This window comes from Helianthus annuus, chromosome 9, assembly GCF_002127325.2.
Source record: "Helianthus annuus cultivar XRQ/B chromosome 9, HanXRQr2.0-SUNRISE, whole genome shotgun sequence".
NCBI lineage: Eukaryota > Viridiplantae > Streptophyta > Magnoliopsida > Asterales > Asteraceae > Helianthus > Helianthus annuus.
The window spans coordinates 75,695,721-75,709,257 of NC_035441.2; the positions used below are offsets into that span (position 1 = coordinate 75,695,721).

Consider the following 13,537-nt stretch of genomic DNA (forward strand, 5'->3'; position numbering starts at 1 on the left):
GAACTCGTTATGGACACTACGAGTTTCTCGTTATGCCGTTTGGTTTGACAAACGCACCTGCAATCTTTATGGACTTGATGAACCGAGTTTGTAAGCCGTACTTGGATAAGTTCGTGATCGTATTCATCGATGACATCCTGATTTACTCAAGGACGAAGGCTGAGCACGAGCAACATCTTAGAGCTATTCTGGAGCTACTAAAGAAGGAACAGCTGTACGCGAAATTCTCTAAGTGCGAGTTTTGGCTACGTGAGGTACAATTCCTTGGACACGTGGTGAATGGAGATGGAATTCATGTTGATCCCACCAAGATCGAGGCAATCAAGAATTGGGAAACGCCTACAACGCCAACCGAGATTCGGCAATTCTTGGGTTTGGCTGGCTACTATCGAAGGTTCATCGAGGATTTCTCGAAAATCGCTCAACCTTTGACGCTCCTCACGCAGAAAGATAAGAAGTTTGATTGGGGAATCAAACAGGATGAAGCATTTCAAGTGTTGAAGGATAAGCTTTGTAACGCGCCAATCTTAGCTCTTCCGGAAGGTACCGACGATTTTGTGGTATATTGCGACGCATCGCGTCAAGGATTGGGTTGTGTGTTGATGCAACGTCAAAAGGTCATCGCTTACGCATCACGCCAACTGAAGGTGCACGAAAAGAACTATACCACTCATGATTTGGAGCTAGGCGCAGTGGTTTTTGCACTAAAGATCTGGAGACACTACCTGTATGGTACGAAGTGCACAATCTTCACAGATCACAAAAGCCTACAGCATATATTCAACCAGAAGGAGTTGAATATGAGGCAAAGACGATGGGTTGAATTATTGAACGATTACGACTGCGAGATAAAGTATCACCCAGGGAAGGCGAATGTAGTCGCCGATGCCTTAAGTCGTAAGGAAAGGATCAAGTCCCTAAGAGTTAGGGCTATGGAAATGATAATCCAAACCGATCTCTCCTCGCGCGTTCGTGCAGCGCAGAAAGAAGCTCTCAAGGAGGAGAACCTTGAGAAAGAGTATCTCCGTGGGATGGAGAAGATATTGGTGCCAAACGAGGAAGGAACGTTATGTTTTGGGAAAAGGATTTGGGTTCCTCTATTTAGTGAATTAAGGGAGGTTATTTTTGATGAAGCGCACAAGTCACGGTACTCTATCCACCCGGGATCGGATAAGATGTACCAAGATCTCAAAAATTACTACTGGTGGCCTAGGATGAAAGGCGACGTTGCTATTTACGTGAGCAAATGCTTAACGTGCGCTAAGGTCAAGGCGGAATACCAGAAGCCCTCGGGACTTCTGCAACAACCTGAGATTCCCAAGTGGAAATGGGAACAAATCTCAATGGATTTTGTTACAAAACTGCCAAGAACGCCAAGAGGTCATGATATGATTTGGGTGATTGTTGACCGCCTAACAAAGTCCGCACACTTTCTGCCAATCAAGGAGAAAGACAGTACTAGTAAACTTGCAGAAATTTACTTGAGAGAGATCGTAGCACGACATGGAGTACCCCTCTCGATCATCTCTGATAGAGACGGAAGGTTTGTGTCAAGGATATGGCAATCCTTCCAAGAAGCTTTTGGCTCACAATTGAATCTGAGCACTGCGTTCCATCCGCAAACTGACGGCCAGAGCGAGCGAACGATACAGACTTTGGAAGACATGCTGAGAGCATGTGCTATGGATTTGGGCGGTAGCTGGGATAAGCACTTACCTTTGGTCGAATTCTCATACAACAACAGCTACCACACCAGTATTGGTGTCGCGCCTTTTGAAGCCCTTTACGGACGTAAGTGTCGATCACCACTATGTTGGGCTGACGCAGGTGATAGGCAGCTTGCCGGTCCCGAAATCGTCCAAGAGACGACAGACAAGATTGCGCAGATTCTTAAACGCATCGAAGCCGCTCGCCACAGACAAAAAGCCTACGCGGATCCAAACCGAAAACATGTGGATTTCCAAGTTGGAGAGATGGTATTATTGAAGGTATCACCCTGGAAAGGGGTGGCACGCTTTGGGAAGCGTGGGAAGTTAAATCCACGCTACATTGGTCCTTTCAGAATTCTAGAAAGAATTGGAACCGTAGCATACAAGTTGGACCTACATGCTGAATTAAATGGTGTTCACGATACATTTCATGTATCCAATTTAAAGAAGAGTCCAACTCAAGTTGACGTTGCCATTCCTATCGACGAGATTCATGTTGACGACACGCTCCACTTCGTAGAAGCACCTGTCGAGGTCACAGACTGGAAAGTTAACAGGACCCGCCGAAGCAGTGTTAAACTCGTCAAGGTTCGCTGGAATGCCAGACATGGTCCTGAATACACCTGGGAGCGTGAGGACCGGATGAGAGAGAAATACCCCCACTTATTTCCTAAAAACTCTGCATCTACAAGCAGAACTTAAATTTCGGGACGAAATTTATTTAACGGGGGGAGAATGTGACAACCCTCACAAAACCAGGTATCCGTACGACTTAATTAGCTATTAACTGTTGCCTAATTACTGTGCTTAACTGAGATTTCTGATAAACTGCTACTTGATTGTTGATACATGTACATGTCTGCATCATACTTTGATTTTTCCTGTCACTACATTATTTATTTACTGAACTCTAGTGACAAACATGATGCACAAAAGCACAGTAGCACTAAACGGATACACAGTGAACATGCTGATATAGCCAGCATCAGGCAAACACTGCCTCTAAAGGCCTGAATGAGCCAGAATTATTTTACTACACCCATAGTGTGTGTAAGGATACAAGGGTTGTATGATTGCGTCTCTAGGAATAAGATACAGAGATTGGATGTGCCTAAAACATACTTTAAGCACTGAACACAGCACTTTTATTTACACACAAGCTTCTAGCTAATTAATAAAGTGCCAAAATACAAGGAATTATTCCCGACACTTTGCTGAATAAATTGTGTCCAAAAATATTACTTACGACGCTTAAAGGATATCTTAAGCACTTTAACGGATTCCTATCCGACCGAACAACCGGACAATACCCGGAACACAAAAATATTGCCAGAATTATTGTTAGTATTTTTCTGAGCCAGTTAGGGTCCCTGATTACCCTAACACCCGCCTTTTAACGCATTAAACGACTAACGAGGTTAGACCTTAAAGTTAACCGACTTAACCAAACTGAACCATAACTGTTTAGTTGAAAACGAACCGGGTGGCCCCACCACCCTAACCAATCGGCCAACAAGGAAGGACAAGGAGAGGACAACTTTTGATTATTTTATTTGGTTATGCGGATATCTAGAACGAGAAACCGATGGACGATAACGACAATTTCCTCTATTTAAACTCACCTCTCTCACACATTTCACACACACTTCACCACCTCACTCTCTCTCCCTCTCTTGTGCTCTATCTCGGCCGAACACACACCCACTCACACCACCGCTTTCGAGTTCGAGTCTTGCCATTCCAAGATCATTCAAGCTTCACGGGTCACGTATAAGGAGCTTTGGTGCACTCGGAACGCAAAGGACCTCTACCGTTTGCTTTTATCCACGCGATTTTCATCAAGATTCTTCCCTAGCCTTGAGCTAGAGGTATATTGTTTAAAACTCATATGTAAGCATATCTAAAGTGGTTAAAAGGAAGTTTGTCGGTTAAATATCAAAAACATACGTTTTGACGCTTTAAAAGTCTAGTAAAACACTAAAGTGGTGGTTAATGACATATAACTTGTGTGAAAGTCGTAGGACTTAAAATATGTGTTTATTGAGACCCGATCTATGATGTGGTAGCTCGGAGCATCGTTTAACCCGACTTTGTAAGATCATGTATCTTCACATAAGCTCGTTTTTGACTAAATACAAGGGTTAAAGGTGAAACTCTACCACACTTAAAGCATAAACTTGTGTAAAAATATTTTACTTGTGTAAAAGCGATTTGACATGTACAAAGGTGTTTAAAACTAGCGGATCTACGTATCCGCAAGTGGTATCTTTGAAGGACCACACTTTAAAAGAATCGTATTTTCTAAAGGATAGATCTTGAACTAATAAACATGATTTTACAAACCACAAGTGCGTAAGCACTTGTGAAATGAAAAGATCCGACAAGAAGCTAGTTTTGTCAAATGTGACTAGAAGTTGTAAAGACAAGTTTCTCTAAAAACGGGGTTTTTACTAAAACGGATTATTTACACACAAGATTCACCAAAAGTAAAGGGATTTACTACTTGTTTCTAGACAAACCACAAGTTTGTGTATTTTTTACGATTATGTCCATATTTGACTAGTTAACATGTAGGAAGGTTGTTTGAAATTGTTGGGAACAATTGTTGATTTGATTATTAAAAGAAAATGATACGCTTAAAAGCGTGGCCACCTCCAGTTACAGAGGAAACTCTGGCGAAATTTTCCTAAAATCTAACACTTAGAATTATTTACAAGTGTTAGACTACTTTGACATGTTTTCAAATATATTTCGCCACAACTTTATTTACAAATACTCGGAGGTGGGGTTTTCGCAAAACTAAACGTGATAAATATATATTCGGTAAATATATTTTGTCACCTCACTGTTTATGATTATTTTGTGAAAATATATAAATATTATTTTTAGAGTAAAAATAATATTTACTAACTTGTCAAACCCAAAATAATACAAACGCTTATACGACAAGCATAAAAGTTACAACGGTAATTTCTGTTACCACCTAATCATTAAAACGTAACTTACGCATTACGCGGAAATATTCACCAACACGTATGTTGTCAACGTATTATTTTGGAAAGTATTGTATAAAGAGAAAATATATTATTTTTGAGAAAAATAATTATATTTTGGAATGAGAAATAAAAATATATTAAGTGGGACTTAATGAGATAGTATAAATACACATGTATTTAAATCCCCCATCCTTGGGAAGGAAAGTAAAATACCAAGTATGTACACGAAACGGTTGTCTAACCGTCTCCTAAAAATATAAGTTATAAAGCTAAGGCACGGCCATCCGTCTAATAGAATTAGCACCTGTAGGTCGTCGCACAGCTTCGGATATTCGGATTACTTGGTAGAGATACGCATTCACTGTGAGTTCATGTCCCCCTTTTCTCTAACTGTTTTCAGTTTACTTAACTGCGGGGGTGAAATACATGTTACTATGATTTACGAGTACTTTACAACGGTATGTTTAACGTAAGGAGGTGTTATACGATCATGTGAGTGGATAGGAACAACATGGGGCCATTAGTCCTCATGAAGGGACCGAGGGACAGGAGCGGTAGATCTATCTGGGTGTAGCGAGCCCAGCCCCCGGCCAAACTAGAAACGGACCGTGGGGTGACTTTGTCCACATACTTTGCCGTGGCATAAATCTGCTAGGTTTGAATCTCCCTATTTGCACTTCACATATGTCAGTGGCCTTGCAAACCATTGGTGATCACAAGTCCTCTTACACTGCTACATACCACAACTATTTTTATACTCACAAAGGTTTTACATACTCACTTACACATGAACTCGCTCAACATTATTGTTGATTTTTCAACTCACATGTATTTCAGGAAATTAAACGGATCTGGCACGGTATGGAACGTTTTCCGCTGCATTGGTCATGAAGTCATCAGGGTTTAGGGTTGTGTCTCTTACCTGGACAAGACACAATCCCTAAATCACGTTTATGTTTTGTTATAAGTTGTTATGTTTCTGAACAAGGTTATGGTTGCATGTTAAAAACAATGGTATTGTATGATGTTTTCAAAAACTTAATGGATGACTTGCATGGTTTTTAAATTCATATAGCTTTGTTATGATTAAGCTACGGTATTAAGAAGTCACACAAATTAACCACGCTTCCGCAAAGCCAGGGTGTGACACTTTGTTCTTTTGTTGTAGACTCTGTAGGCCTTCTGTGTGGATGAATATCCCATGAAGTAGCAGATATCACCCACTGCTTCGAACTTGATGAGATTTTCTTGAGTGTTTAGAAGAGTGCACGAACATCCAAATGGTCTGAAGAAGTTAATAAGCGACTTTCTTTTGAAGAGAAGTTCATATGCCATTTTTCCGTGTGGTTTTACAATGAGAACCCTGTTCAGAACGTAGTATGCTGTATTTACTGCTTCTGCCCAAAAGATGATTGGAATCTTTGAATCCACCAGCATGGTCCTTGCAGCTTCGATCAATGTTCTGTTCTTGCGTTCAGCAACTCCATTCTGTTAAGGAGTTCTGGCCTGCACTGTATTGGAGATGAATTCCCTTTTCTGCACAGAAGGATATGAAGGTTTGATTTTTGAACTCGGACCCGTTATCACTTCTGATCGACTTCACTTTCAATCTGGTCACGTTTTCAATTAGCGGAATGAATGATTTGAGAACTTCAGCTGTCTCGCTTTTTGCTTCAAGAAAATAGACCCATGAAAACCGAGAGAAATCATCTGTAATCAGCAAACAGTAAGAACTTTTAGCAAGACTTTTAACACTATTTGGACCAAAAAGATCCATATGCATCAACTGAAGAGGTGCAGTAATCGTATTCACTGCTTTGGACTTGTGCGACTTCTTGTGTTGCTTTCCCGGGGCGCATGCTATACATTTTTCAGAAAAAGGAAATTCTTTTATCGGAAGTCCTCTCACTAAGTTTAACTTAGAGAGTTCATTCATATTTTTGAAATTTACATGCCCCAATCGCCTGTGCCAAAGCAGCGACTCCGATTCCGAAGCCTTTGAAATCAAACACGTCAAGTTGTCATTTGTCTTGGCATTTTTCATGTTGAGCACGTATGTGTTGTTTTGTCTTGGAGCAGTGAGCATGATCATTTCTGCAGGAACGACATATTCAGGCTTGAAAAACACCGATATTTCTTTATCACAGACTTGTGATACACTCATGAGATTGTAGCACAATTCTGGAACATAGTTGACATTTTCCAACGTGAGGGCTTCAGACACCACATCTCCTATTCCAACGATCTTCCCTCCCTTCTCGTCTCCAGCGAAAGACACGAAATCTCCATCAATAAAGCGAAAGTTTTTCAGAAGTTCCTTCAAACCTGTCATGTGTCTTGAGCATCCGCTGTCGACATGCCAGATGTACTCCATGAGCATTCGGAGCCATTTCTGGAGTTTATTCTGAAATACAAATATATACACAAATTAGTTTGATTTGGGAACCCAGATTTGCTTCATTTTAAATCTATCGTGGTTTTGACCCACGTTGTCCTCTTTTTGTTTCCAAAAATAGGCTGTTGACTCAACCAGCTTTTTAACAGACTTCTTAAGATAATTAAGCTGATATGTGAAGTTTGTGACAAAATCATATTCTGGTTTAGAAAACTTCTTGTTTTTACAATGTTTCGCTGTATGTCCTAAATGACCACAGCAAAAACATCTTTTACGTTTGGGTCTTTTGGTGTTAGAAGATGATGTATGTGATGTGAGTCTTGAGCTTTCTGCTTTCTTCATTTTCTTGTCCACTCTGCTTTCATCTTCTGAGCATTCTTCATCACTGTCGGAATCGGATGAACTTTCAGACGTGAGGTATTCGCTTGAGCTTTGCTCTTCACTTGCTTCGTAACTTGAATCATTGCAGCTTTGAACTTCGCTTGAACTTTCTGAGTCTTGGTCTTCGATTGTTTCAACACTTGAACATTCGGAGCTTTCATCATTTGTAGTTTGATCTTCACTTGAGGTTTTCGGGGTTTCTTCACTCGAGAATTCGAGACTTTCACCATCTGTTGTTCGATCTTCACTTGAGCTTTCTGATTTTTGCTCATCTTCTGAGGCAGTGATGCTTGAGTCTTCATTGCAGTGATCTTCAGTGACACTCTTTTTTGAATTTGTCATACCTGTTCGAGATGGAATAAATTCTGGAATTTCCTCTGTGAGGAACTTTCCAAAGCTATTCTTTTTCAATTCTGGCACAAATATAGGAGATTCACAAATAATTTTATCATCACAAAATGCAAAATTTAAATCATGACATTCAAACACAAAATGTTCACGATCACGGGTCTCAAATGTAGGCGCATGGCCCTTACAGTCATCCGAAGATTTAAATTTAGGCACACGGCCAATACAGTCATCCATCCTAATTAAATTATTACATTCATCCCGAATATTGTTTTTCTTAGAACAGTTCCAGGCGAACCAGTTAACAGTGGAATAACTGTCGCCTGAATAACCTATTCCTATATTTGAACCGCCGCAGTCTCCATCCTCATCGCACACATCTTCTTTACACACAATTGGATCTGCATTACTTTTAGAAAAGTTAGCAGTTGTTTCACTTTCACAAAAATCGTTTTGTTCTACAGAGGCCTTTTCATCGATAAGATCATTTTCGGGATGAGGAGTTGGCATAGGCACATAGTTTTTGCTATGCGGTGGAAAGAAGAATTTTCTTTCATTTCCTTGCCTATCCTTATACCCAATCCCGTCTTTCACATACGTTGGTCGTCGGCAGTTTTTGATGTCAGTAAAGGCCTTTTGACTGACATTCCATTTGTCTATTATAATTTGTAATTTATTCTTTTCGTTCAAAGCTTTTTCTAATCTATCTGTGAGATCGTTAATGATAAAATCTTTTCTAAACACAAATTCTTTTAGAGTTTGTATTTCAGCTAAAGTTGAATTCAACTTTCTCTGATATGCGGCTTCGTTCTGTTTAAGCTCTTTGTTAAATTTTAAAGCTTTGTCTTTCTGTCTCTCAAATTCTAGATTTAGAGACTTGTAATGTGCCACGACATCAACGCATGCTGGTGTGCATAACTTACTTTAAAGCTATGTGGAATACTATTTACCAAGTCTTTGTCAGCCTTTTCTTTTGAAGATTCTGTTTTCATAGCTGCTGCTGGGACTTTTTCTTTGCCTTTCTTCTGATCAGATACCTCCTCAGAAACATGCTCCTCTGCTTCTTCAGACTTCTTTTCTTTCTCAGGCTCTGTGGAGGTGAGAATGCTTTTCAGACCCTTGTCAGCAATGTTGTCTCCTTTTGGAATTCCAGCTGTCTGTTTCTCAAACTGCTTTGATGAGGACTCGCTTGAGATTTTTGCCATAAGAGCTTTGTTGACTTGCTCCTTAGCTTCAGCAATTTCTTCACTCCAATCATAATCTTCAACGACTAAGGCTTTTGGCGTGCTAGGAGATGCGTTGTTTTTGTTTTCTTCGCTGGTGATTTGTTTTACATCAGGAGTTGATTCAATGTTTCCTTCTTTCAACAAGGGGCAGTCACGCTTGAAGTGGCCCAGATTCTTACAGTTGTAGCATCTCAGTTTGGATTTGTCAAAACCAGCCTTTCCAAGACCCAAATGCTTTCCGGTTTTGTCTTGAAATTTCTTTAACCTTAAAGTGATCATGGCCATCTGCCATTTCAGATCCATTTCCTCCATGTCATCTGGATCAACCTGATACATGTCTTCAGCAGTGAACATCTCCTTCTTCAGTTCTCCAGACATCAAAGCTTCATAGCTGCTCAGAAACATGTTAAAAAGTGCCACGTTTTCAGTAGACACCTTCAACGCTTGTGTATCACCAACCGTGATAGTCTTCTCACTAGGTTGTGGAGCTTTCGATGCGCTTGTGGAAGCGTTAGCGTAGATTAAGTCAGAGGCTTGTGGACTGATGCCACCTGAAGCAAGGAATGCCATATTCTTCAATCCAACAGAGGTTTGATTGGTCTTTGGTGGGTAGCCAGCAGTGTTCATCTCTCGTTTGTTGACATCCATTTCAAAAGCTCTTAGAGTGTTAATTAAGTCGGACAGAGTGACAGGATTTGGATTATTGAGGAAATCCTTCTTGATCATCATGCATTGCAGACTCCATTCCTTAGGGAGTGAATCCAACAGCTTCTTTATGGCAGCACGGTTTGTGACAGGATTTCCCGCCTTCTTCATTTTGGTCATCATATTCAGAAAGCGACTGATGTGATCGGAAAGACTTTCTCCACGAACTCCACAGAACATGTCATATTGCTTCTGCACCATGTCTCTCTTGCTTTCAATTAGCTCCTCATTTCCCTCATAATACTCACTCAATGCATTCCAGTGTGCATTTGCAGTTCGGTGTTCTTCAAACATGTTGCAGTCATTAGTTGACAGTGCCATGGTTAAGGCAACATGTGCACGGCGATCGTGTTGGATTAGGGCCTTGTCTTCGTCAGTGAAGGTTGTGGCATCATTGTTAGCAACTACCGCATCTCCCCGAACCACTGTTGGAATGTGGGGTCCAGCGGTGACTGAGAGCCACAGATTGTAGTCCGTGTACTCGAAGAACGACTGAATACGAGCCTTCCAAGTACTGAAGTCTTCAGCCCCTTTCAACTTTGGTGGCCTAGTAGTGGTTCCGGTCTCAAGTTCAGCTTGAGCAATTGGACTTAGCTGATTCAACGACATCTTGGCTTGATTTTGACACAAGAAAGCTGATCAGAGGCTAAATTCGCTAATAGATCAACTGGAGAGCACCTTCGCCGGTAACAGATGTAATTTCGCCGGAAATCAGAGAAACAGGACCTATTTCGCTGAAAGTCTTCGCTGGTCTCCTATCTTCACCGGTACACGGAGACATCCTGCACGAGCGAACAAGCTAATTCCGCTTATACAAGTAGCACACACGTTAGTTTGGCTTATTTCGCCGAATACCGTGATAAGAACGCTGTGGTTCTATATCACAGTTCTCAAAGTTGCTTTCGATAATTTCGCTACAGGGTCACTTGACACTATTTCGCCGATAATCAATAATTTCGCTCGAGTTATGATTGTGAAATTAATGATCATGCGATGTTCTTCGAAAATTGTTCGCTATGTTCAAAAATATCGTCGCTGTATTCAAATTTAATTTCGCTGTCTTCAAAAATTGTTCGCTGTATTCAAGTTAATTTCGCTGGACAGAGGGTTTAACACGAACTAAAACCCTCTAATCACTCAAAAACAGCTAAAAACCCATGTTTTGATGCATCAACATGTCCAAAATGACTCCCTAATCATATATTAACAACAACCTATCGATTAAACACACCAAATCAATCCATTTTAAGTCCAAAAATTTGAAAAACCTTGAAACTTTTGAAAAACCTTCAAAACTTTGAAAAATCTCAACAAGAACACAACAACCAAGAGCACAAAGGCTCTGATACCAAATTGTAGATCCCAATATCAATCCGGATCACAGTGGTTGGTTGTTTTAGTCCAAAACACCTATTGATTAAGCGTTTGAACTATGAAAAAGTTAAGAACAATCAAGAATGAAGATGAAGCTAATGGATTGATGAATACAACCAGTGTTGTATTGAATCCAAACAAGAATATAGATCAATAAAGCACCTTGGAATACAGATTTGAGCACAATATCAAATATTTAATGTAAACAACACTTCATTCATCAAGGAGCCAAAAGCTTAGCTAGTGTTACAATGCTTGGGCTATATATAGTGCCTGACTTGCCAGCAAATTTACAAATTTGCTGGAATCTTAACTACACCAAGTCAGGATTTCTAGTTTCATGAAATTACAAAATAAGCCCCTATACTAGTAAATTAGCTACAAACAACTATAAAACTAATCCAGTACAAGTATGAACGATCTCAAAAGTTCCAACAATTACGTCAAAACCTATCCAAACTCATTCAAACTTATTTTAATCACTTGGGGTTCATACCTTAACATATTTAAGCCATAAACTATAACCCGGAATTACAATTTTTTATGTTTCGCGTTCCCGTTACCCGGTTCGCGCATATGTTTATTCGACCCGTTATGAGATTTAAGCACTTAAGCTTAAATTGCCCATATATTTTTTGTACCCTATATTTTCACACTAAGACTTTCATTTATCTATTAACACAATTTCATTTGTGATGGGTTATTATAGGAAAACCTTTATATTCTGAGTTTACCCTCAAGTTTGACGTTTTACAAAAACGACCCGTTAAGAGACATTAATCAAAGAGTCTTCGCCTCCCATTTTTATGTTACCAAAGACTAACCCAAATATGGGATTCATTATTATTATTATTATTATTATTATTATTATTATTATTATTATTAATCTTTTTTGTATCTACCCTTAGGGGTAATTTGCCCGATTTATCATTCGGGAACGTTTTAGTCAAATATTCACATAGTTGACATATCCGTGGCTCTAATAGACGTTTTAGTCTAATGTCCACCCTTGACTCGATCGAATCTAGTCAGATCGTAAGTCCTCACCGAGAGCCTAATCTATTTTACATACCTGGCGCAGTTCAAAGTCATGACACATTTTCAATACTTGCCCGTGATACAAGCCTACCTATAAGTATGACACTTAACAATAACAAGCGTTAAGTACTACGCTCAAATGGTGATATCATCACCATTTGACCCGTATGACCCGTTTGGTCTTTTAACCATCATTGGTTAATTCTTTAAATAGTTACACGAGTGATATACTTGTGATTTCGCTTATTTGACCCGTTATGACTTACGTCATAGGGTCTCCTTTTTACACTAGTTAGTTTAATCATTGACATATGATTTACTTGCCCTTTTTACTCGCTCGACCCATTTCGGTTCGCGTCAACAAATGGTTTATATCAAAAACATATTTTTACTCACTCAAGCCATTTCGGTTAATACGGAAGCCATGAATCAAAGGGTCGTGCTTCTCTCTCTCCTTTAGGCGATTTCTCATCTTGTTCTTCTTTTTCCCTTGTTTTTTCTTGTGATCTTATGCATAACAGTCTGTGATTAGTTCTTGATCTTTCAAGAGTCTATAACGAACTCGTTAGCATTAGGGATCGATTAAGAACTAGGGTTTTCTTTTGTTTTCTTGAAATCGCTGCCCTAGTAATATATTCTGAAACCCTAATTTATTAATCTGGTTGCCATTGATTGCGGTTAACTAAGATTAACTTAGCTAGATTGGTGACACTAGTTTAATCGATCAAGGGTTGAGGTTTTGTTCTAGGGTTTAAAGGACCGGCTTCTGTTTTCTTGGATTTCGGCATTTGTTCAGTTAAAGCTTTGTTCTTGTCGGCTGATTAGGGTTCTGATTACTTTGTTGGCTGATTAGGGTTTACGTGTGCATGTGTAAAGGCTTTGGCGGCTGTATTCATGGAGAGGAATCGTGATCCGGGATTAGAGGATCTAGGGTTTCAGTCTTTCTCAGAACGGTTGCATGGGGATGTTTTCATTCGTGCTAACGATCCGAAGGTGGTGGGTATTCCGGATTCTATAGGAAGTCATCTTTGTTTGGTAAGCCTATCAATATTGATGGCAACCCTATATTGCCCCGTCGTGGTAATACGAAAGTTATCAACGTGATTGTTGAGTTAGAAAAGATTTCTGTTCCTGTTCACTCAGAGGGGAGCAACATGGACCGTAGGGAAGATACGAATATCATAAGGCCAAACCTCAACTCGTATGCGGACAGGGTCAAGAATAATGTTCAGACGAAAAGGGAAGTTAACTTCAGGTGGATGGAAACGACCGAAACATGTCAAGATGCTGATGTAGTCATTCCCCGTGAGGTAATTCGGAAAGTTCAGGATAAATTTGAAAATGTTTTGTACGGTTATTTTTTGG

The 13,537-nt window shown here is 39.9% G+C and overlaps 1 protein-coding gene across 1 annotated transcript; it reads right to left on the reverse strand.

Annotated features, from left to right (window-relative positions):
* Nucleotides 1-6,331: 6,331 nt before the first annotated feature.
* On the reverse strand, nt 6,332-10,369 carry LOC110875915. The gene is made up of 7 exons (XM_022124107.1): nt 9,390-10,369; nt 8,780-9,320; nt 8,162-8,462; nt 7,487-7,894; nt 7,194-7,345; nt 6,657-7,109; nt 6,332-6,415 (listed from the first exon to the last, which is right to left on the reverse strand). The coding sequence occupies exons 1-7, from the start codon at nt 10,367-10,369 to the stop codon at nt 6,332-6,334; spliced, it is 2,919 nt and encodes a 972-aa protein (XP_021979799.1).
* Nucleotides 10,370-13,537: the final 3,168 nt, after the last annotated feature.